Below are 22,838 nucleotides of genomic sequence, written 5' to 3' on the forward strand. Positions count from 1 at the left end.
TGAGGCAAAAACAAACAAAGTTAATGAGGGAGCAAGACAAGGGGGGCAGACGTGAGTCTAGGGATAGATTAAGCACCATCAGGGGTAACGAACTGGCAATGAATGCTGGAGCTGGGTCTCCTTAAGTAGAGCAGAGTCTTGATGAGGTGAGAAGTCACAGCAGGGAGGAGTCAGGAGCAGAGCAGTGCAGGGAGGAGGAGAGCTGACAGAGGCACCATGACAATTTTGAATGTATCAGCATCAGGTACAACACATTTTACTTTGGTATGGTGGAAGCATTCTGTAAGACGGTTTCTTGAAAAAAGTGTGAAAATGTTCATGTCTGCCAGTGAAAAAGTATAGAGTGTGCAGTGAGGGGTTTTACAGCCTTAAAACACCTAGAATCCTACTTGGCAGATTTCACCTTATTAGGGGTTATTTTTAAAACAGTACTTCTGGAATAAACAAGGGAGGGAATACTGTAGTTATCTGTTGCTACCATGCTTTGTGTATCTGGGCTTCAAGATGTCAGGTGAGGTGTGTGTTGGGGTAGAGGTGTAATGCTCAGACTTTGGTTCTAGTGGATTGTCAGATTCCACAAATGAGCACAAACTAACATGCATATATCTTTTCCCTTTTTTGGTAATTTTGGTAACATTTTCACATGCGTTTGATAAATGTGTGAAATTGATAGGGAGTATGTGAAAAAGTTCTCATTCCCCCCTCAAACAAGTGTGAAGAAAAACTCCCAAAAATCCACTGACAGTTCAAACCCACTTTTTCCAACTCATTCATCATTTTGACTTGTTTTCTTTATCCCATTTATTTTGCTGATCTTCTCTGAAGAGTTGTTTGTACACTTGAAAGAGAGTCTAATTGAACGTCATGGGCTGCAGTCAACAATGAATCAGAAAGTATTATGGAAATTCTAATTGTATTCCTACTTCAGCTGTCAGTACGAATCGTGAATAATTTGCCAGCTGGCTGGCTGTGCTGCGAGAGCGCTGAAAATTGAACGTTCCAGCTCCGAAAGTGAATTTGAGCTTTAATATTATTATCAAATTAGAAAATCCTCAGGTGGAGTGCCATCAGGAAAAAAATGAAGGGGAGACCTGAGCGTGGGGGAAGGATCAGCAGCAGCGGGCACCACAATTAAAGTCTTTATCTGCTCACCCTGGGTCAGAAAAGCAGTCAGACTTTTCCATGTGAGTCCTGTCTTTCACTTAAAGAAGTGAGACTGACGCCAGATTCTGCACCTTTGCAGCCGTCCTGAGGATGCTGCGTAATTAGCTTCAGATTCGTGGAACAGAAAACAAGAGGAGCTGGGCATTGATTGAAAGAGAATTAGGCAACCTGATGTGGTTTTAATTAAAAGTAAAAAGGTTTACCCTTGCAGACAGCAGCTGCTGATCTGTGAGGGCTGCTGTAATGACAGACTGAGAGAAAGAGAGAGCTGCATGCAAACCCACATGGGAGTTCCTGAAAGAAGAAAGGCCGTGTTGGTGTGTGGCTGCAGGAGCTGATGTAAACCTAAATATGAGAACTGTTTCTTAAAGTGGTCACAACTATTTAAGTGCTGGATCAGCAGAAAGATCAGTGTGTTTCCTTGAAGCCCTGAGGAGGGGAAAAAAAAGAGGGCGTCTCTGAAGAGGTCCCGCCCCGTCCCTGCCCCTCCACGCAGAGCAGAACCCCACAGCAGGTCCCAAAGCTGGAAACTCATTCAGCCCATTCTGAATGGAGAGTGTTTAACGTGAGAGAAGGGGGACTTAACTTCCAACGAGGCAATCATGAGAGTTCTCATCTGTGCCTTCCTGACCGTGCTGCTCTCCCTCCCAGGCCCCTGTCATGGAGGTAAGTGCCACTGCAAATCCCTCTGTCAGTGTCCTCTTCTCCTGCTTCCCTCTGTCAAAAGGGAAACAAATCTCTGTCCCTGACTGAAGCTGTCCAGCTGTATTAATCACATCTTCATTCATTCATTTTCTTATTGCTCCTTGTTCATTTGCTGTGATGGCCCCTTCCCTCTCTAGTATGAAACCCAACACCAGGGGCCAGAGTCTGAGAAAACATCTGTCGCTCTCTCCTCTCAAAGCTTCCTTGTTGTCTCTCAGCCTTGCTGAACCTCCACATCCATTTTACTCTTGAGAATGTTTGCGCTGAGGACTGGTCGCCCGAAAGGCAGGAGGCAGCGAAGCCAAAGAAGCTGCAGCTCTGAGCTGAGGAGCCTCAGCAGGAGCGATGAATTGCTCTTTGAGGACGAAGGCAGGACTCCTCATCTGGCTTGAGTGGAGGAATGAAACTGGGTTTTTTTTAGGAGCTCACTGCTTCACAGTGGAGGTCAATACAAAGAGTCCATAGAGTTGGAGTTGGAGTGTAACACGCACACCCTCTTCAGATTTGCCACATGGGTTTGTCTTGTTGTCTAATGAGTGGGGTGAAGTGTTTCTAAACAAAGATTTAAAAACTCAATTACTTTATATTCTCTCATCCATTTGGACCTGAAAAAAAAATAACCTGAATTTAGTATTTTTAACATGTTCTTGTGGCATTTTCCTTATGATGGAAGACATGTATAATATAATATTATAGTGACAGGAAGGGGTGGCGAGGTTGCTCAGCGCCAATTGTCCCGCCCACAACTCAAAGGTGAATTTCTAAATGTACTATTGCCGCTCTGTAGAATCTGTGTTCTAGAAAATGATACAGTTTTTTACATTTTGGCCAAAAACTATATAAAAGACCACTGGGAACGCTTTGAAAATGGATCAGAAGATGATTGGAGTGGGACTTTAGATGAAGCAGTCAACAATGCAAGATTGTCTCAATTGGAAGCAAATTTACGAAGAAATCTTTTCATCATTTTACCAGGAAACTGATACTGAACTCTGTTATGGTATCTTCAAACATGGACAAGCAGGGAGGGCCTTCTTCTTCTTCTTCTTTTTCTACTGATTAGCACATGTCCACCATCTACAGTTGGAAGAGCACCACAGTTGCAAATCTAACAAATCCTGCTTCAGGCTTTTTCTTTTCCAGCTCTATTCCAGTATATGAAAGACTTGGTGTCACAGAATACAAACTGCACATGGGGAATTAAAGGGGCCTCCATCCATATGTTACTACCAAATCCAAGTGCCTGATTGGTCAATCTTCGTCCTTAAATTAAGTTTCTATTCGTGTTGAGTGATCGTGGGATTTGTAGGTAGAGCCCAAAAACGGTTGTAGAAACTTGCGTAGCGACGTGTTAACGCAAGAGTTTTAAATGTGGAAGCCAGATTCGTGTGTTTAGGTGTGCTTACTTACTAACACAGACTTGTCATTGAAAGTGGTCGCTTGAATGCATGTTGTCGATGGCGGTGTGAATGTAGCTTCACAGTTCATTTCAGGCATCAAGAGAGCTGTGTATTATGTTGGGTGAACTTGAGGAACTTCAATTAAAAAAAATTGAAAAATGTCTTGTTATTAAAGGTGTTTTTTTTTCTGGTTAGAACCTATTCTGGGCAATATTGCCCTCAATTGGCCAGTTGGTGGAACTGCATTAATTTATTTTTTTGTCTACCTTTTTATGGTTCACTCTTCAAGTGTGTCTTATGTGAAATGTATCTCTACACTTCACATGTTTGAGTCTACAGAACTATCTCAGTCTAGGTGTTGGATCCATTTCTTCTGCACTGTGATCTGTTCATCACAGGCATGAAAAGAGCAGCCTGCCTCTGTTCGCTCATTTACAGATAAGCCCCACTGGCTGCTGGGATGGTGACACATCAGCTGAAGACTCTGCAGAACTCCCAGCCAGCTTGCAGCTGTCAGAGCGCATTCGGCATTCAGTGGCAATTTGCAGAAGATCTTGAAGTTCGCCTGCATTAATGTCAGACCTGACTAGTTAGATGATGCAGCAGGACTCATTTTTCACAGATCTGAGACCAAATGTTCCTCTAATCAAAGGGAAAAGGAAAAGGATGAAAGAAGAAAAAGCCATGCAGAGGAACAGTTTCTGCTTATCTAATTATCTGTTGGCACATTTCTAGCTGCCTCAGTGTGAACAGTACTCACTCAGTGACCCTGGAGAGCTAAATGCTAATGCTGACCAGATGTACCAAGTCTCTGATTAGATTTTGGCCCCCGCTTTGCTCCACAAAATACCTACCACAAGCTGTTGAGAGAATCCTCCACAGATTACCCAGAGGGCTTTCACAGGGTTTTGCTCCTGTGATGAGTTTAAATGTCGCAGGTCCCAGTGTTTGGAAGCCTATTGACCAGATTGGCATCCAAAATTTCTTCTACATAGAGACAACTTTGTGTTTTTCAGAAACACGGCAAAGCCATCTGTCGTTGAATTTCCTGTGACATCTTTTCTGCTGCTGAAACAGACAGGCTGAATGTCTCTGCATTGAGCAGCCATGTGAGAGCAATTTTTCCAGTCGAAGGGATGCTCACTTTATCATGGCCATATCTGAAATTGGACATGACGTCTTCCTGTTCCTAGTCTCTGCAACACCCTGCAGCTCTGAGTCTCTTCGGCCGCCGTTAAAGTCGTTTTTATTGCCCCCCACTGTACCAAAGTTTGGAAAAAATATGACTGAGCAAATATTTCCAAATCGTAAACCAGCTGAATAATTGATGCATTGTCAAAGAGATGCTTAGTTTGTGGCTGGAGTGTTAAACCTTCCTCTTATTTGACTTCTTTTACCCTCTACGAAAAGAAAAAAAAAGCATTGTTAGATTTATGGCTCACTTTAAAGCCTTTGGGTTTTTGTTTAAAACAAAGACTCAACAATGGAGTAAATTAAAAAATGATCGAAAGCCCCACCCATTTACCACAGTGCATGACATTAATCATCCAAAACATCCATTTTTCATGATCTGTGAGTGTTCTATGGATATTTGGCCCCCCCACCCCATTTTTTATTTTTGTTTTGCTGTTACCCTCAAGCATCTCCCGTTGGGGTCAAAGTCTCCGTAACAAAAGAAAAAACAAATGCAAAGTCAGATTTAGCTTTGTGATATGTCGATCTAGAAGTCCTCCTTGAAAGCGGTAGAGTATCATGTAACTATAAGTGTGTGCGCAGATAATTAACAAGTGCATTATTTGAGATGGGAAATTGGGAAATGGATGAGATTGAGTCTTGTGCCACTCGCTCTGGCTCCCACAAACGTGTGACCCTGGACTCACCTTTTAGTCTAAACACAATATGGTGTTAGGACAGGGAAGAAGGCGAGGGTGCTGGGGCACGTCCAAGAAATGCAGACTGTTTATAGTTGGGATGCAGAACTGGTGGCTCCCTTTCTGCTCTCTCCATATGAAATCCCTCCATCCCGCTCCTCAGTTTTGTGAGCGTTTAAAAAGTTGTTAACTCTGTGTTCCCAGGTCTTTATTATCATAATTATGCTGGTTTTAGCTAAAATAAAATAAAAAACCCTGTGTTGATTTTTTTAGGACATAGTTTCTGCAGAGTGACAGTAGTTCATTAGAACTTTGCCTTTGAGTTGTTGGCGGTACTTCTGGTGAAGAGCAACCCTGTCCCCTCTTTCCATCACACATAACTGAGCTATCTGTTTAAACCCCTGAAACACCTAACATTACCAGTGCAACAAAAATGCATGGTGAGCATTATTAGAGCTATCCAGCTGTACAGTTTTGATCCAAATGTCAGCTCAGATGACGAAAACCAAGACGAACATGGATCTATAGTCCTCCACAATGAGGCGGAGCAGGGAACCTGTGGCAGGCCCAGCATATTTTCTACGTCACAAATATAATCTTTTCATTACGACATTTTTTCCCTGCTTTTAATTTAAAGCAATTTGAATAGAGAAATACTCAGAAATGCAATTTTGAGCTTAATATTCTTAATTTTTGTTCTCCGTCATCAGTATAAGGAGGGAGGTTAAAAGGGAGGTTAAAAACACCAACAGCACAATTTTCATCGTACTAAGTCTTTAATAGTCATAAAATAAAAGGTAAAAATGATCCGTGTTTCTTGAACAACCTTCAAGAAACTTGTAATATCTATGCGCCTGTCAGGCTATCAATATTGATTATGTCTCTCATCATTTAACGTTCTCGCTTTTAGCCGCCTGCTGTTTCTTCCTGCCACAGAGAAAACTTTCAGTGTCATGGTTTATTCACTATTTCGGGGGATTCTGGCCCCGAAGCAAACATTGCTGCAGGAATCCAAAGTTGGCTGCAGGAACATTGCGCCTAACCCCCACCCTGCAGAAGAATTTGTGGAGCCACTGCAAAAGAAAAAAAAACTCTACAGAGGGTTTGATTCCTGTAGCAGGGGTTCCGCACTGTCCCATTAAAGGTGTCTGCAGAAACCAGACCACCTCATGCTTATTCAGGTGAACTGATATAGTCGGGTACGCGTCTCAGCTCCAAGCTGCATTAAATGAGGGTTTTAACAGGAGATGTCTGCAGCCCGTTTCATTATTTACTTCACATAATTGCTGCTACAGCTGCTTGATCCTTATCAAGCGACTGTTGAAACCTTGAAATAATTTACACAGGGATAAATTTCAGCCTTCAATTTAGCAAAATTGCTCGATCTGAAAGCCTTCATTTAGAAGACAGATTGAACAGGAAAGTACCTGAACATGCTTGATTACAGCGACTTTGACAGGGCAAAGTCAAACATTATGCCTCTAGACTCTGAAGGATCTCTAAAAATCATTTGGACATGCACTTTTCGTGACTAACCTTGGGGAGAGGTTAGATTACCAAATGGGCATCATGGGGAGACAGACTCACTGCAGAGTCATAAAGTTAAAAGGAATTTGGGGAAAGAACATAAAATATTGACATCGAAGTCTCAAAATATTGATTATTTTTGCTTTTTTTGAGTATGCCACTCATCATTTGAGTTGTTTATTCTACTACACCGTGCGTTCAAGCGACCACTTTCAATGACAAGTCTATGTAAACAAAAGTAAATGCGTGTTTCGGGCTTCTGCGTTCAAAACTCTCGCGTTCAGCGCATCGCCACACAAGTTTTTAAGTTTGTTTTTGGGCTCTACGTACTATAACAGAGTGGTAGAAAGCGGTTCTGCTATGGTGACCAGTCTAAGTCTTTTGGGAGTTGAAGGGTTTCATTTTCACCAGCCAGTGTGTTTTCAATATTACATTCCATTCGCATCCAGCCTGTGTCCATTGACCAAACACCTCTGCGTATATAACTTCACCTCAATTGGTCTAAACCACTGCAAAAGGGTTGTTTTATTTAACACGAACTAACAACCAGATACCCCCCCCCCCCCCCCCCCCCCCCGTCAAAATGCACCCATTTGATTATTCAAAATGGCTGCCAAGCAGCTTAAGAGACATTTGTCCAATCATGGCCTGAAAAGGAAGAAGGTCAGCAGAACAGAAATACATTTACAAGAAAGTAGACACAAGTGAACACAAATGTAACAGATGCCACTTTTTCACATGTACAAAACACATTGCCGTTGCATGCGTGTTGAACATAAAACCAGTTGAACCTTGACCAATCAGGGACTCAGATTTGGTAGTGATGTATGGATGGCGTCCCTTTTCATTCATGGAAATGCCAATCATTTCAAAATTGATACTGAAAGAGAAACTAATAATTGCAGTGTGTGGCGGGCTGGAATTATAGCACACCAAGTCTTTCATATATTGGAAAAGACCTGCAAAAGAAAACGTATGAAGTAAGATTTGCAAGATCGACCTCTAACAAGTAGCCTTTTTCAACAGCGGGTACATGCGGTAGTATTGGGTGGCGATAGTCCATTGTGAACACCACATCCCCAGTGTGAAGGTAGCATTAGACCCACACATACTGATTACTTACCTAAAGTGTGATGCAGAGATGGTAAATTCAGCATCAAGAATGGGTGCGACATCCCCCCCCCCCCCCCCAAAACCCCTAAGCTGGCTAATTGAGGCCTTGTTGTCAGACTGTCTGTGGGAATTCATCTCATTGCAGAGTAGTCACAACTTCCAGGAAGGCTGTCCCATCCATCAACATATGTGCGACAGAAACACTCGATAAAGTAGATGGAACACGCAAAGGAACTCTCAGGTTGTCCTTCATGGCTTTAGCAGATGCTTCAGATGGAGATTTTCCCCGTGAATCATGGGAAGTTATGACTTTCAAAAAGCAGAAGCACTCCGTTTCTCTTTTTGTGGTGCTAAAATCCCCAAAAAGCATGTGTCCCTCATCTCTTACAAACACACAAACAGACATACACACCCTTGGCAACGGGTTGAGGTTTGAGGATGCTGTCTGTTGAGAGCAATGCTCAGATTATGTTTAGTGAAGACTGGGAGGATGGCCCACACACGCAGGCCTTATTTACCTCTGAGTGTGTACACAAAGGAGTCTCTGTGGGTATGGGCCATGTCTGCATGTCGAAGGTCAAAGGTTACCCTAGGCTCATGTATATCAGTTAAGCTTCCAATGGGGCGATGGGGGCCTTCAGTGATGGATGGCCTACACCCAGATTTATGGACCGTAAATGGCAATTTGGTCTTAAGGATTGTTGTTATTACCCAGTAACTATGCAATTACAGGCGGAGCTAAGGACAGAGTCGTACCTACAGCAGCAGCAGCATAAAATTAGGGCTGCATGAGTAAACAAGCAGAAAATTCAACATTAACTCGATGGCCACAGCACAGTTTAATGCAACCAGAGGTACTCAAGTCTTCCTTTAATAGCCCAAGTAGAGAAGGAATAAGTGAAAAACAGCCAAGAGTACATTGCTTTTGAGGGCAAAGTCATAATTTTCTAAACAATCCATTGATGACTGTTAGTTGTGTCCAGCAGCAGTCCCACACTGAAAGGCCCAGAATGTTTTTGCAATTCTTCTTTCTGAGTGAAAATGTCACCCCTGCCACAAACTCAAAAAATCAACAAAATTTGCACCGTACACGGAGAAAAAAAGAATTTCTGAGTGTAGCGAACGACACCCCACATAAGAATTATGACATCATAACAGTTGAAATTTTCCACGAACGAAACCAATACACCATGGACGGGATATCCACAGATAGTTTTAAAATTAATATGGGATGGCCACAGGACCTATGATTTTGTGGCAAAGTGTGGAAATATCTTCACAAAATTTCACACACACTCCACCAGCTAAGTCTACAACCACAACCAAAGTTTCTATAACCTCAAGAAGAGGCAGCGATTTTGAATTAAAAAAAATGTAATTCCTTGAGCATCACTGGAAAGCTTAAAAGTTGTTTGAATGGCTTGAGCATAGCAAGCTCACAAAAATGTTGTTCCCTTTTGCTCACACATTTTTTTACCAGAATATTGTGAAACGGTAATAAATGAATCCCTAACTAAACAACAAAACAATAAGACACACAGTAAGAACATCTTAAGAATGTTGGCGTGGTTAATAAAAAAAAAAAAACTTCAGTTGCTATGGAAATCAAAACATTTACTTTTGTGGATTCTTCTAAAAATTACACAGACCTGTTTGTCACCCCAAGGCAAGCAAAAAATAAAGTGGTTGCTATGGAAATGAAACCAACAAAAAGCCAACATTTTGAAAAAGTTTATCATGAATTTGGGACATATAGGTTTGACTAGGGTAGGGTAGAGTGAAGGGCCTGAAGTTGCAGCTCAGCCAGTTAGGGCAGGTGAAAAGGAATGCGGTAGCGCCTGCCGACCATACAATACCACTCAATTAGAGTTTAGAGTTACAAATAGTTGTATTTGATATGTTATTTTATTTTGATTCACTTCAATTACTTGTTGAGACATGTTGTGTTATTTGTGGTGAAGTCCTGAGCTTCTCCATCACAGGCAGGCCGCCACTCCATCACGGTGTATCCACTGCAACAATAATAAGCAGAAGAAAGTGCTGCATGCATTCGAGCTGCAGTGAGGCCACAACCTGGAGCGCCGCATTTCTAATCCATTTCAGCCCTAAGAATAGAATGGCTCATATTCCGAACTGAGCTGTTAGTGTTTGTTTTTGATAAGGCTTGTTGGGGGAGTTTAGTGCCCAAACGGAAAAACTCCAGAGAAAACTCTCATCAGCACAGAACTGCCAAGCTTTTCAATAAGCAGGAATTATGCATGACCAGATGTCTCGATAGGAGCCGCCTCAGTGGGCTCCTTCTTTTTTTAGACTTTTATTTTTCCTTTTTTTATTTTTCAAGAATTGTCTGTTTCATCAGCGACTTGAAGATGAATGCACTCATTCCCAGCCGCTATTGTCTCTCTTATCTGGAGAGTATAAATTAAAGCCGAAAAAAATCTTCTCCCACAAAGGGACCCTCATTCATTAGCTGTTTTCTTCCCATGATCGACTGCTGAGATTCTCCTGATCGTTTACCAAGAGTTCAGTTGACAAATAATCATGTGATAGGATTTTTATGTTTGAATAAGACAGAGAAACAGTTTTTACTTTGTATAACTCACATGTGATATGTCTGGGTCAAGAAATCACCGCTGAGGACAGCAGAGTATAAAAACAAAAAACGCTGAGGGCCCTGCATGGTGAACATAAATGTTTGAGCTGATTTATCGTAGATCTGCTTGAAAAAACAAGACAAAGTCTTTAATCAAATGGGTCCCCTGCAATCTTCGTCCTCATGAAGATGAAACGGCAGCAATGCAGCAGTTAGAAAAATTTCTCCCGACCATCAAAGTCTCTTAAAACTCGGATAACTTTGAACAATAAGAACTTGAAAACGCGAACCCATACTGATCAAATGAAAACAAGTCAACACTGTGTGGTACCTCTAGTAAAAATGTGTTGAATCTAACATGAATAGAGCTTTATTCTGTTGAGGGACTGTTGTGATCACCAGAGACAGAAGTCTTTTTTATTTTGCACATGACTCAATTTTAAATAAAACGTAATGGGTTGCATGTCTCGGGAGTCTCCTTTGGCCCGGGGGGAAATGACTCAGAAGCACAAGGCTACAGTGGCTAATCATGAGACATCAGATCTGACTAACTTCTTTTTTCCTCCTTTAATCACTGTGTATGTCCAAGATGTCAATATAAATTTCTACGAGTTTTTAAAGTCCCACTCCGATCATCTCCGATCGTCTTTTAATTATGATTACATGTATGTTGTTTTTAGCCAAAATCCAAAAACCTGTCATTTTCTAGGACATAGTATCTGCAGTTAAGCAGGAGTTCATTAAAAATTCTCCTCTAAATTGTGGTGCGAGCAACCCAGACCCCCTATCCCATCACCCAAAACTAGGAGCTCCCTGTTTACAGCCCCTCATACCCCCTAGATATCCCTCACAAATAAGCTCTTTTTAAATCAAAACAATTTCTTCTTTTCCTGATTGACACTGATTTTAATAAATAGATTAACAGAAATGTAAATTTGAGCATGATTTTATTTAAATATATCCTCTATTATCAAAAACAATATATCAAAAGTTAAAAACCTCAAAAACACAATTTTGGTGGTGATATAGGAGAACTTGCAGCTCTGAAATGTGTCTAAGTTTGAGGGCGCTTGTGACAGTCTCACAAAAACCAGAGAGCATGGATTTCTCACAGGGAGGGCTATCTACAATGTAAAATAAACATGCGCTCCCCTTTTATCGCGGCTTGCCGCTACGGCGGTTTGCGCTCCGCTACCCCCACAGAACGACAGTAGAAGACTGCAGTTTGGGAGGGCCTCCTTTCAAGCCTCGCTTGATAGGAAGGCGTAGCAGTGCCAGCTTCTGTCCCACTCAAGATCTTCATCAACACCGCGGAGGGAGCATGAAACACTCTGAGTAATTTGAGGCCAGACGGCATCATTACAGGCTGGGTTCAGACAGGATCAGCGGAGTTGGGGATAGCAGCAGTTTCAGCATTTGGTGGATGACATACAGGAATAGCTTGCACCAGATAAATATAGCTGAAGACCCAACAAAAGACCATGTTGCCTCAAATGAGGTTGGCAGCAGGGGGACGGGATACTCAGGGTGGAGAGGGTTTATTTGTTGTTGTTTGTGTGTGAGGGCATGCATTCTTTATGTGCTGTGGTTCACACAGATTTCAGTCTTAAAAGGCCAGAGCAAGTGTCGTCATCTCTGTTTTTACGACAGCTTAAAATAACCAGAGGAAATAATGCGGCCGTAGAATTCGTTTTTTTTTCCTTCCCCTTTGCCCGTCTGGAATAAAGGAGCGACCTGTCAAGGGGCCTGCTCAAACACACGTCACTGCTTTGAAACTTTACACAGTCGAGCTCTTTGTGGAGGGAGGTTTCACACAGATTTGTTATGGCAGATGCTGAGATGCCCAACACATGGGAGTGGAGGGTGAAGAGAGGATGAAATAGGAGACAAAACTGAACACATTTTACAAAATGAGCTAAAAGAAATTGTGTTTTATTGATATTGAGAGAAGGTTCCACCATTTAGATTCAGTGCTTTCCGTCTCTCCTCACTTTTTTCAGAAAAAGAAATCCAGACTGTGGAGTTTTGCAATGTTTAGAGTTTAGATCAGAGTTTTTCAACCAGTGTGTCTCTGAACACTAGTGTGCCATGAGAAAACACTCAATTTCACCTAATTGGTCCAAAAACAAACAAATGCCAGGATATCAGCTCTGTGTTCATCCACACAGGACAAGTTTTCACTCTGAGTAGGTAAATGGTAAAGCACTTTTCTACCTTCTTAGAAGACCCAAAGCGCTTTACAGTCACAGATCCATTCACCCATGCACACACACATTCACACACTGACACTGGCACCAACCTATAACCACCAGAGGCAAGGTGGGGTTCAGTGTTTTGCCCAAGGCCTTTTCAACACATAGGCTGGCAGAGCAGAAACTGAACCAGCGATCTTTCAATCAGAGGTCAACTGCTCTGCTCCCCAGTTAGTTAGGAATATGAACAATCATAAAATACTTTTCTCTTTGTATTCATTTGCATCCTATTAGAGACACTTTTGACTTGACCGGGACTTTAATGCAATTTTGGTCAATTGCTCTCATTTTGGAAAAAGTTCTGCCCCTTTAACTGTCAATCACTCTTGGAGGCCTCAATCTGACATGTCATCAATCTAACCAATCACATGGGGTTAGCATTTTCACGTCACTGTGCAGACATGGCTCATGAAGTCCCTTATTTGCAACCAAAAAAACAGCTAAAGATGTTTAGCAGTGTAGCTTCCTGCAGGATCTGGTGTTAGACCTTGGAAAAAGTGCATAAAATGCTACATCTTAAAGAGTCTGACTGGCATCATAGCCAGTAGCTGCGTTTACATGGACAAAAATAATCTGAAAGAACGCCTGATCGTATTGAAAAATGCGTCATGTAAACACGCCATTCGAAATACACTGCCCTGATCAGACTATCCCACATCAAAATTTCTTTCTGATTGAGATAGGTGGGTTATGCCGATTGTTTATCCGATCGTGTTAGAAGTAAACTGTACATTCCGATCGTGTGTCACTGCTGCTCTGGTTTAACGTCATGCATAGACGGATGTTTCGCTCCAGAAAAAGCTTTGGAGCTCAAACAGGGCCGACCGGCTGATCCGCGGAGGCCCGGTGCGAAGCACGGACGCCTCTACGCTCTGCCCTTGCCCAGCGGGCTCCTTGCCTCTCCCTCTCCATCTTCTCTGACACCCCTCGCGAGGGGGGCCGAATTCAGGACAACCATGTCTACCGTCTCCGAGCAGAGCTCGGACCGCCACACAGCGGCTTTGGGGAGCTGTGTGAGCTTTTCAAAGCAGAAATGTCGCTCAGTCCTTAGAAACTGTTCAAACAATCACGTAGATTTGTGTTTCCAGTTGTGTCCCGACAAAATAAAGGCTGATGTTATTCCCACATGTTTGCGTGCAGCCAAGATGCAGATTGCAGCATTTCCCGCATGGATTTTATGTTCATCAAAGGCTAAATGTTGTTGTTAGCGCATGTTAGCCTTCTCCTAACCGTTCTTCCAGCCCCCTTCTTCCACGTAAAAGCACTGACCACAGGGATTAAAAATAAAATGATGAGCGAACAGGCGCTTCATAATATTCATAACATTAAAAAAAGAACGTTTAGATGATCACCTCGTATATTACCGAGCTGCTACTTATATGCATGTGGCAGCTCAGCTTGTTTACAGCGGGACTCATTTCCTTTTCCGGTATTTTAAACAGAACTGCGCATGCCCAAATGATTTATTCCAACCGAAAGTGCTGCGCATGTCAACGCTTGTTCTAATCGGAAAAAGGTTTTCTTGGCCCATGTACACGGTTAAATTCTAATCCGACCATTGATACGATCAAGATATTTTGCACATGTACTGTTTTTTCACTACATCTTCCATGATTCATTAGATTCATGTAACAGCATCTCTTCCTGTCAACTGTAGCGCACAAATACACAAATATCCAACAGTGTAATAACCATTAACTGTATATGAGAACTGGACCAAGCAACTTCAAGATTTTTGTGCTATAACAATTACAAAAAAATGCACGTCAGATCCTTAAGGGACTGGTAAATCATTAACAGACTAGTTTCTCTTTTGTACATTTTCAGTTGCTAGGTCTACCTTAACTCCAGAAAAGGTTGACAAAGACTGGTGTTGATGACACATATCTACTTTTTTGTAATTTTTCGTAGATTAGTATCTAAAGCTTGAGCTTGTTCACAGCCTGCGTCTCATTTTTGCTGTAGAAGTAGAGCTGCTTTTCTGCAACATGTCTCATGTTTTTGGATCTGTGATACTGAAGTCCTACTCAAAAATGAACTCCAGTACAAAAATAATCTGCTTGTAAGGGTGCAGTGTGAACTGACAATATGAGATTAAAGGTGTAACACAGGTAGTTGTTTTTTTATTTAATGTAAGCATGTAAGCAAGAAGTTACTACAATACCACTTAAAAACACAAGATTTGGGCACATGAGGAGTCTTCAAAGCATGAAAATGCAATCAATATCTAAAGTACAACAAAACTTGTTCACATGGTGCCACCACAAGTCATGCAACTGTGCATCAAAATAGGTCTAGGGAAAAAAATGACAAAATCTACACACACAACATTAAGTTCTAAAAATAACCTAAAAAAATGGGTGTCCATTGTCATTCTAGCTTGAACGCTGTCAAATCTATTATCTTTTTGAGCTGTAAAAAAATGAAACCACTTAGATCACTTTTGTGGAGTTGAAAAAACATAAATTAGCCTTTAAGGTTGCTCAATTTAATCCTTTAACACAATAGTTTTAGCTCTAGAGTTTACATTCTCTCGAGTACTGTAACTCTTCAACCGTTTACGCATTTTGTGGTTGCAGATTTTGAAGTGATGAAAACCAGCCACTGTAAATCAGCAGATTCTGTCGCAGAAAAAAGCAGCTTTGTGCCACTGTGCAACACTTTACATGTTCCATACCAGTGCAAAACCGATATGAAAAGCCACTTTTCTCAATGTCAGAATCATCGAAATCATTTTGATCGCATAAGAGTAACAGGATGTCAAAGAGCGTCTCTTATTTTGGCTCTGATGTAAAAGTGTTAACATCTACAAGTTTAAGAAAGGTTCCCTCACAACTTATTGCTGAAGATTTTAAACCATCCATCGTACTCTGTGGTGTTTCTACATTACCCTACCTTATACATATAACTTAAAAATTCATTACTTATTCAAAGAAAAGTTTTATTTAAAATGGCCAATATTTGTCTTCCTTCCTGTCCAACTCAGTCCTTTCCAGCTGTGGACGCTTCATCCATTGTGTTCGTTAGGTCTCTACTGCACAATGTTGTTCAGGAATGTCAGGTCTTTCTTCACCTCTACATGTCCTCAGGCATTACCCAAGTTTCATAAATTCTACAGAGCTGTAAATAAAGACACGAATCGTTTTCTTTGCCAAAGGAAAGCTGCAATAATGTGAGGGAAGAATCTGAATGTCTGACTAAAAGATGAAACAAACAAAAACAAATGATAGGGGGGAATCACTGGGAACCCAAAACAACCAGCAGTTTTGTGGTGACTGGGAAAACTGAAACACCACTTTGTGTCAGCGTCTGACCATGGGAGATGGTCTCCCATGGAACATAAAAGCAGCTGACCATATGTGACCTCGGAGCGCCCTGTGTCTTCACGGCCAAAAAAGCATTCCTGACCTTCTGTTGGGATTGATCTCTATTGTACAAATTGACCGCAATGACCATAGTCTAAATACTGTTTGTTCAGTTTACATTTGGTGAGCCCAAACTGCTATGTCTTCATAACATTTTGTATTTTACAGTGTTCTGAAAGGAAGAAAATTCAAAACAATTTAACAGTTGGATCAACAAAAACAAGTTTACAGCAAATCTCTGAAGGTAAAAACTGAAAAACATGAAGAAAACCAGGAGGGTTTTGGATTGTTCACTTGGTCCTTGTTTGGTCATTTAACCCTTTAACTATGGAGCCGTCCCCGGTGACAGGAAATGACACACGTTCTCTGAATTACCATTGCTCTATGACCATTTCAACGGGCAATGTAATTCCAACGGATTCTGAAAATGTCAAATGATGGATACTTGTATAACGCTTTTATTGCCTTGCTGTAGGGCCCAAAGTGCTTCACAGTCACAGTCCCATTTACACACTGATGGCGTTTCTGCTGTCGAAGACTGGCGCCAACCTAGAACCACCAGGAGCAAAGCTGCATTCAGTGTCTTGCCCAAGGACAATTTGACACATGGCCAGGCAGGGTAGGAACTGAACTTGCAATCTTCTGATCAGAAGTTGACCTCTCTACGTGCACTATAACAATTTATAGTTGTAAAGTGTTGCACATCAGTGCAAAGCTGCTTTTCTCAGATTTTAGAATGTGATAGACTTGGGTTAATTGTGCAAGCGGTCAAAGAATTAAGGTACTTTAAAGAGCGTTAACCCTATAACACAGGAGCTGGTGAACCACAGTGCATCCCGGGGAAACTCTTTAGATGGAGATTTTGAATTTTTAAGGGGCATTTTTATCTGATTTATATGCTTAGGTTTAAGTAATTTCATGTTGAGAAATACCACATGTGGGTCTGCACTTGCATGAACACAAGGAAGTTCAGACATATGTGTTATAGAGGGTGCTGCTAAAAGCCATTCAGGCTTTAATACCAACTTAAATTCAGAAGTGTTAGTTTTTATGGATGCAGAAAAAACGAAGTAAATAACGTAATTGAAGGGAAGATTAACAACGTTTACAAAAGAACATTTTAAAGACTCTAATCATGCTTTTAGCTATTTTAAAAGCGTCCCCAGTGGGGGTTTTTTAAACTATAATTATGCTCTTTTTTTTTTTTTTTTTTGCTAAAATCAAAAAACCTGTGTAGTTTTCTAGAGCAAAGTTTTGGCAGAGCTGCAGTGGTCCATTGGAAATTTGCCTCTAAGTTGTAGGTGGGACTGTTAGTGTGGACCAACCCCACCCCCTACCCTGTTGCAGGGAGCCCAGTGCATTTTCAGCATAACATATATGATCTTTTTCAAACTACAATTTCTCCCTTACTCCTGATTCACAACAATTTTAAATAAAGAAATACTCAAAAATGAACGACTTTGGGAGTATTTCAGGGAGGCAACTCGAGCAGTGCTTTTAATTGGTTACTCCTCCCTGCTGGCGGTTCAGTCTAATCAACTCACCTGTTCAGCGTCCCACCTAAATTCCAGGTGTGCGGTCCAATCGCTCTTCATTCATTTCCGCTAGCTCTTCTACCTGTGAGCTCCGTTAGGGGTAGTTTAATACCCAAAGTTTTCTATGGAGATCTTTGTTTTATGTATCTGAACAGAGCCTTCTGCCAAACAAAAAGAAATATGTGAATACATTTTCTTTTCTGCATGAGTTGTCTGACTGAAATGCTACTTTAACATTTGTCCTCCATCATTATAAAAAAGCCACAAGAGCATGTTAAACAAACCAAAACCAAATGTATTAATTTTTTTATCAGAGTAGGTCTTTAAAATTCAAATATTGAATAGGAAAAGCAAATAAATAAGAGCAGACAACCAGTCAACCAGTTAAAACAAGTTTGTAGAACTTTGTTTTTGCAAAGGTGAAAATGCAGAAATATTGCTTTAAATATTGCTTGAAAAACTGAAAAACACAGTTTTCCAGTTAACTAAGTTAACGTTTCATGAACACTTCCTTTAAATGGATCGTATTCCTGAACTGTTGAAATGGGATTTTGACTCCCCACCTGTTAATGAATTCATAATAAGACGACCAGCTGTTTTTTCATCACCAAATTAAGGGGGGAAAAAATAATCAGCTATTAGTCTAAGTCTCATAAGGGGAGGTTTAGGTAAGGAAGATGGCTTTAATGGGTCAAAGCTCCAGTGACTGTCCAGTGGGGAGTCATGACACATGCTTTTGCTGCAACTCTTCTCCACAGAGACCAAAAAAGAAACCAGTAAAAGTAAAAAAAGAAAAATAAAAAAAAATTGCTATTTTTGCTCTTTGACATGTGAGATCCAAGTTTTGGGGACAAGAATATCTATCTATCAATACAAAAAAATCTTTACCAGACTTGATAAACTTTCCAGAAAAACAAAATGAATCTTCTCCGCTGTGCAAGACATCATCAACGCCGACAGCTCATCAGTTACGTGAAGGATAATGGTTTCAGAGAGCTGCAAGGACACAAAGAGTTTGATGCAATCAATCACAGTTGCAGAAAAATGAAAGACTGTAATAGTACTGGGGTGTTTTTTAGATTTTTTCTTCTCTTTCGCTGCTGAAGATTTGCCTGCTGTAATCTATCACACGGTGCTTTTCTGGTGGAAGACTCAGCACAAACTTTCTCAGCTGTTGTTGCAGTGAAGTGACTGTGTAATCCAAACGCAGCTACTTGTGAGGAAAAATGGTTTCTCGGCTGCTGAAAGCGGAACATATTACATTTCCTGTTTGCCAGTGATAAACCCAATGCAACGATTAATGCCACTGAGGAGTCTCTGCCTTGCTGAAGCATTTACATTAGAATAGCATAAATTGCACTTGTTTCAGTAGATGAAACACCCAGTGTCAATCATTTTTATAAATAAATAAATCAGGCCTGATTCAAGTATCTCTGATTGTGGCTGATAATGAGCATCATATTTTTTGAAAGGAGAAGCAAGCCCACTTCAGATTGCCACCCCTGCATTCAGCTAGTGAAAAAAAATTACCGCATGTGCAAAATGAAGACATGTTTTGATAGGTGTAACCTCCCTTCTTCCTCCAGTTCAAACTTGAGAAGTAACTTCTAGAACAACCACCCACTCCCTGTCTTTAGTGTGTATTTTCTCTGTGTTTTACAGGCCTGCTTTTAAAGTGACATTAAATTCAGTCCGCATTCTATTGAAAGAACCGCTTTCTCTCTGGAAAGTGGAAATTCAGCAGCACTGCCAGAGGACCGTGCAGACACATGCCTTTGTGCATGCAGGTCAGCATTCCCTTGCCTGTCATTGAGCTGGATTGAGGCAGTTTGGAAGCTCATGTAGAGTTTTAGAGGGGGAAAGCTGCAGGAATGAAATGCAAAACAGCTGCTTAAGTTCAAACATGACTCCCTTTTCATAGATTTTTTTTCTACACCATATATACCTGATTGGTAATTAAATAAAGTAGCAAAATACTAATCCAAGAGGTTGCCACATCTGTTAAATTGCTTAAGTATTGCTGTTTTCTAGATGATTATGTTCTGCCTCCATCTTTTTTAGCTTTCCAGTATTTAGCATAAGTCTAAGCTATATTTAACCCTTTGTTAAACTTCAGTGTTTACATTGTTTCGACTGCCGTAACTTTTCAACTGTTTATGCAACTAATAAAATTCCAGCACATTCTAAAGTGTAGTAAAGCAACCTCGCACTGATACGCAACACTGCACAGTAGTGGAATGCTGCATATCAACACTTCAACACCCAATCAACGTAAAGCAGCAACAGTAACATGCACATATACACCGAGCAGATAATCTCTGACATCCCTCGCGTGATTCTCAACGGTTAAACTGAAGCTGGAAGCATGTTTGGGCATTTCGATTGGAGTTTACACCACTTAACAGAACAAAAATAGTATGGTTTTATTTTTAAAAAAAAGTTTTAAAACATCATCTGGACTTAGTTTTTTAGAAATGTTTTGTCTTACTCAATTTAAATTCTCAATTCATCTAGTTGAATCATTTCAAAAACAATTCATCCAAATCTACAATAGAAAATTAAACTAGATAACTTGAAAGAAAAGATTAACACCATGCTGTACATGTGTGCAGTTTTGGTCCAAACCTTTTGACTTCAGCAAAAGTTACCTTTCCTTTCTGAACCCAGCCTCTAGTGAGTTTTTGAGGAACTGCAGTCATGTAGCTTCCAGATTTGCTTGACACTCAGGAACAAAATGGGGGGGGCTTGATTCCAAACCATGGAATATCAACAACAAATTTAAATGTGCTACAATAAACATGAAGGCTGTGTCTTATCCTGTGCCTCTCCTGCTCCTCACAGCAGGAAGGACAAACCAGCAGAACCGTGTGAACCTGCACCACATCAAGGATGTGAATTGTCAACATGATATCCTTTAGTCTGCAGACTGCCATAACATTCATGGCTGCCGGCTGCACTCTTCAGCAAAAGATTTGGTTTCAGAGTAAACACAACCTCAAGCTCATATATCTGCTGTCAACAGTGCTCAGACTTTTCATAGGCTGTGGTTTCTCTTTTCCAGAACTATTTATCTTTAAGTTCAGCATTAGATTTTGGAGTAGAAGCTTTGATATAGTAATAATACAACCTATGGATAGAAGGAGTCCTGAGAAAAGTAGGACTGTGAAGGGAAATAGTAATCGTGTTTGGTCTTTGAGGATGGATAATGGGTTTGTTTTAACAGCCAAAAAGACACATTTTCAGTGGAATATCAGTAGCAGGATGTCACTGTGCAGAACTAGAGAAAGCTTTATCAACCCAAACATAGTGGGAAGACGAGCAAACCGTTTCCTGGAGACATTGCTGTAAAGAATCCAAACCTTCTCATCCAAGAAGTAAAGTCAAACTTTAATAAATTCCAACTGTTACATCACATGTTAGAATCCGTTTTTTAAATATTTGTTTCCATTTTATCTCATGTCTACAGGTCTAAGGTATATATATATAATATTTTCCGCACTACAGGGGCGATGGAATCATAGCGAGGCACCATTAATAAATGATCAGCATATTTTTGTTGGAGCCATGTAACACTGAATGGTGTTAACAATCTAATTGGTTTATTATTTCACTAATAGATTTTATGTGAAACTGAATCAGATTAATATGAATATCTTCAAAACATATATATATATATATAGAGAGAGAGAGAGAGAGAGAGAGAGAAAGAGAGACAGAGACAGAGATTATTATTATATTTCTTTACAAATATGTCTACATTCTGGATATTCAAACTGAATCGAATCGAATACAGTGGATCGAAAGAATAATTAAAAAAACGAATCAATCCAGGCTCTGGTGAATCAAATCAATCTTGGAAATCAATTGAATTGAATTGATCTTAGTTAGAATATTCACAAGACCTGTAACTCCCACCCTTAATTGGAAAACAAAAAAACAGACTGATACCACTAAAACAAACATTAATGTGATTACGCCAACTCCCAGCTTTGTAAGGAAAGGCGTAAAAAACAAAACACGACAACAATGCTACATGTTAGCGACTTGTAAAAACAAAACCTGACTGACTTTTTGACAGCCATCTACCTCTGAAAATCACTTTGACATCAGTAAACACAACCCGAATTTATCCATAAAAAAGGCTCTCCGGATTATAAAATGTGATATTGTTTTTTCTTTTTTTTAAAAAAGACTTATAGATGCGCCTTATATCGGAAAATATGGTAGATACATCTCTAAACTATAGGTCAAGCACAAAAATATCGACCTTATTTTGAAGACAATTTTTCAGCATTCATAATCCATTCAAGTAGTTTTTATTCATCAAAAATATAAAAAATTCTTTAGAGGTCTTTCCAATCCAAAAGAGCTGTTTCCAGTAAATCCACTGATAATTATTAGTATTCCATCTGTTACTTATTAAAAGAATAATACTCTGCTTTATTCTGACACATGGTGCAATTCCTTTTACTTAACTGTGTAAGATTGTGTAAATATGTAATACATCGTACTTTTTTAAACTGTACATACTATATCAAACTCTTTATGGCTAACTGTAATGCTGCAACATGGAAATTTCCCCATTCTGGAGAATCATATCTTATCTGATCTTTTTACTCCATTGCGTTATATCCATTTAGAACTCCAGCCATTTGTAGAGCTTCAACAGTCTTCCTCCTGCTGCAGTCCAGTGTTTCCTGACTTTCAGGATGGATTCTGTTCAGTATTAGTGTCACATTCACAGGAGATGATTGTCTAACCTTGACATGAGCCGTCCTTCACAGGCTCCTCTCAACTGCACGTCATAAACTATTGATGGTGGTCCGCATTTGAACTCACAGCTGACTCCTGAGTCACATCACTTTACAGTGAGGTCATTTGGAAACAATCTCAGAGGGCCCCAAACCATCTGTCTGCCTCTCAAAAGAGGGGATTCAGGGTGATATGAACTGCAGAAAGCCATTATTCTGGATTTAGGAACAAGTCTTTGCATAACAGCAAGTGTAAAATATCACAGAGTCAGCTGCTAGGTGCCGGCCAAGGCAGCCCGCCGGGGGTTCCTGCCTTAGGTTTTTGACAAAAACAGTAAACAGTATTGTTTTTTTGTTCATTTAAACCTGCAGAACCCCTGGGATCAACTTTATTCTAATTTTCTAAAATCTCTACCAAACAAATTAACTTTAAAAGCCCTGACGAAATTTATTCTTGGGTTCTCCAGGATCAAAGAAAACTAGAATATTCACAGGCTAAACTAAAAACTATTCAAAGAGATCAGTTGTAACTTGGTCCCTTTTTACCTGAACTTTTATGAGT

General features: G+C 40.4%; 1 protein-coding gene across 1 annotated transcript in view; it reads left to right on the forward strand.

Moving 5' to 3' along the window:
• Positions 1-1,653: 1,653 nt before the first annotated feature.
• cspg4 (chondroitin sulfate proteoglycan 4) overlaps positions 1,654-22,838 on the forward strand; it is an 87,844-nt gene continuing 66,659 nt past the window's right edge. Inside the window, exon 1 of the mRNA XM_011475870.4 lies at positions 1,654-1,830. Coding sequence (XP_011474172.1) covers positions 1,767-1,830 — 64 coding nt within the window. The 5' untranslated portion in view covers positions 1,654-1,766. The remainder of the gene's footprint in view (positions 1,831-22,838) is intronic.

This window comes from Oryzias latipes, chromosome 6, assembly GCF_053564925.1.
Source record: "Oryzias latipes strain Hd-rR chromosome 6, Olatipes_Hd-rR_3.1".
Lineage (NCBI taxonomy): Eukaryota > Metazoa > Chordata > Actinopteri > Beloniformes > Adrianichthyidae > Oryzias > Oryzias latipes.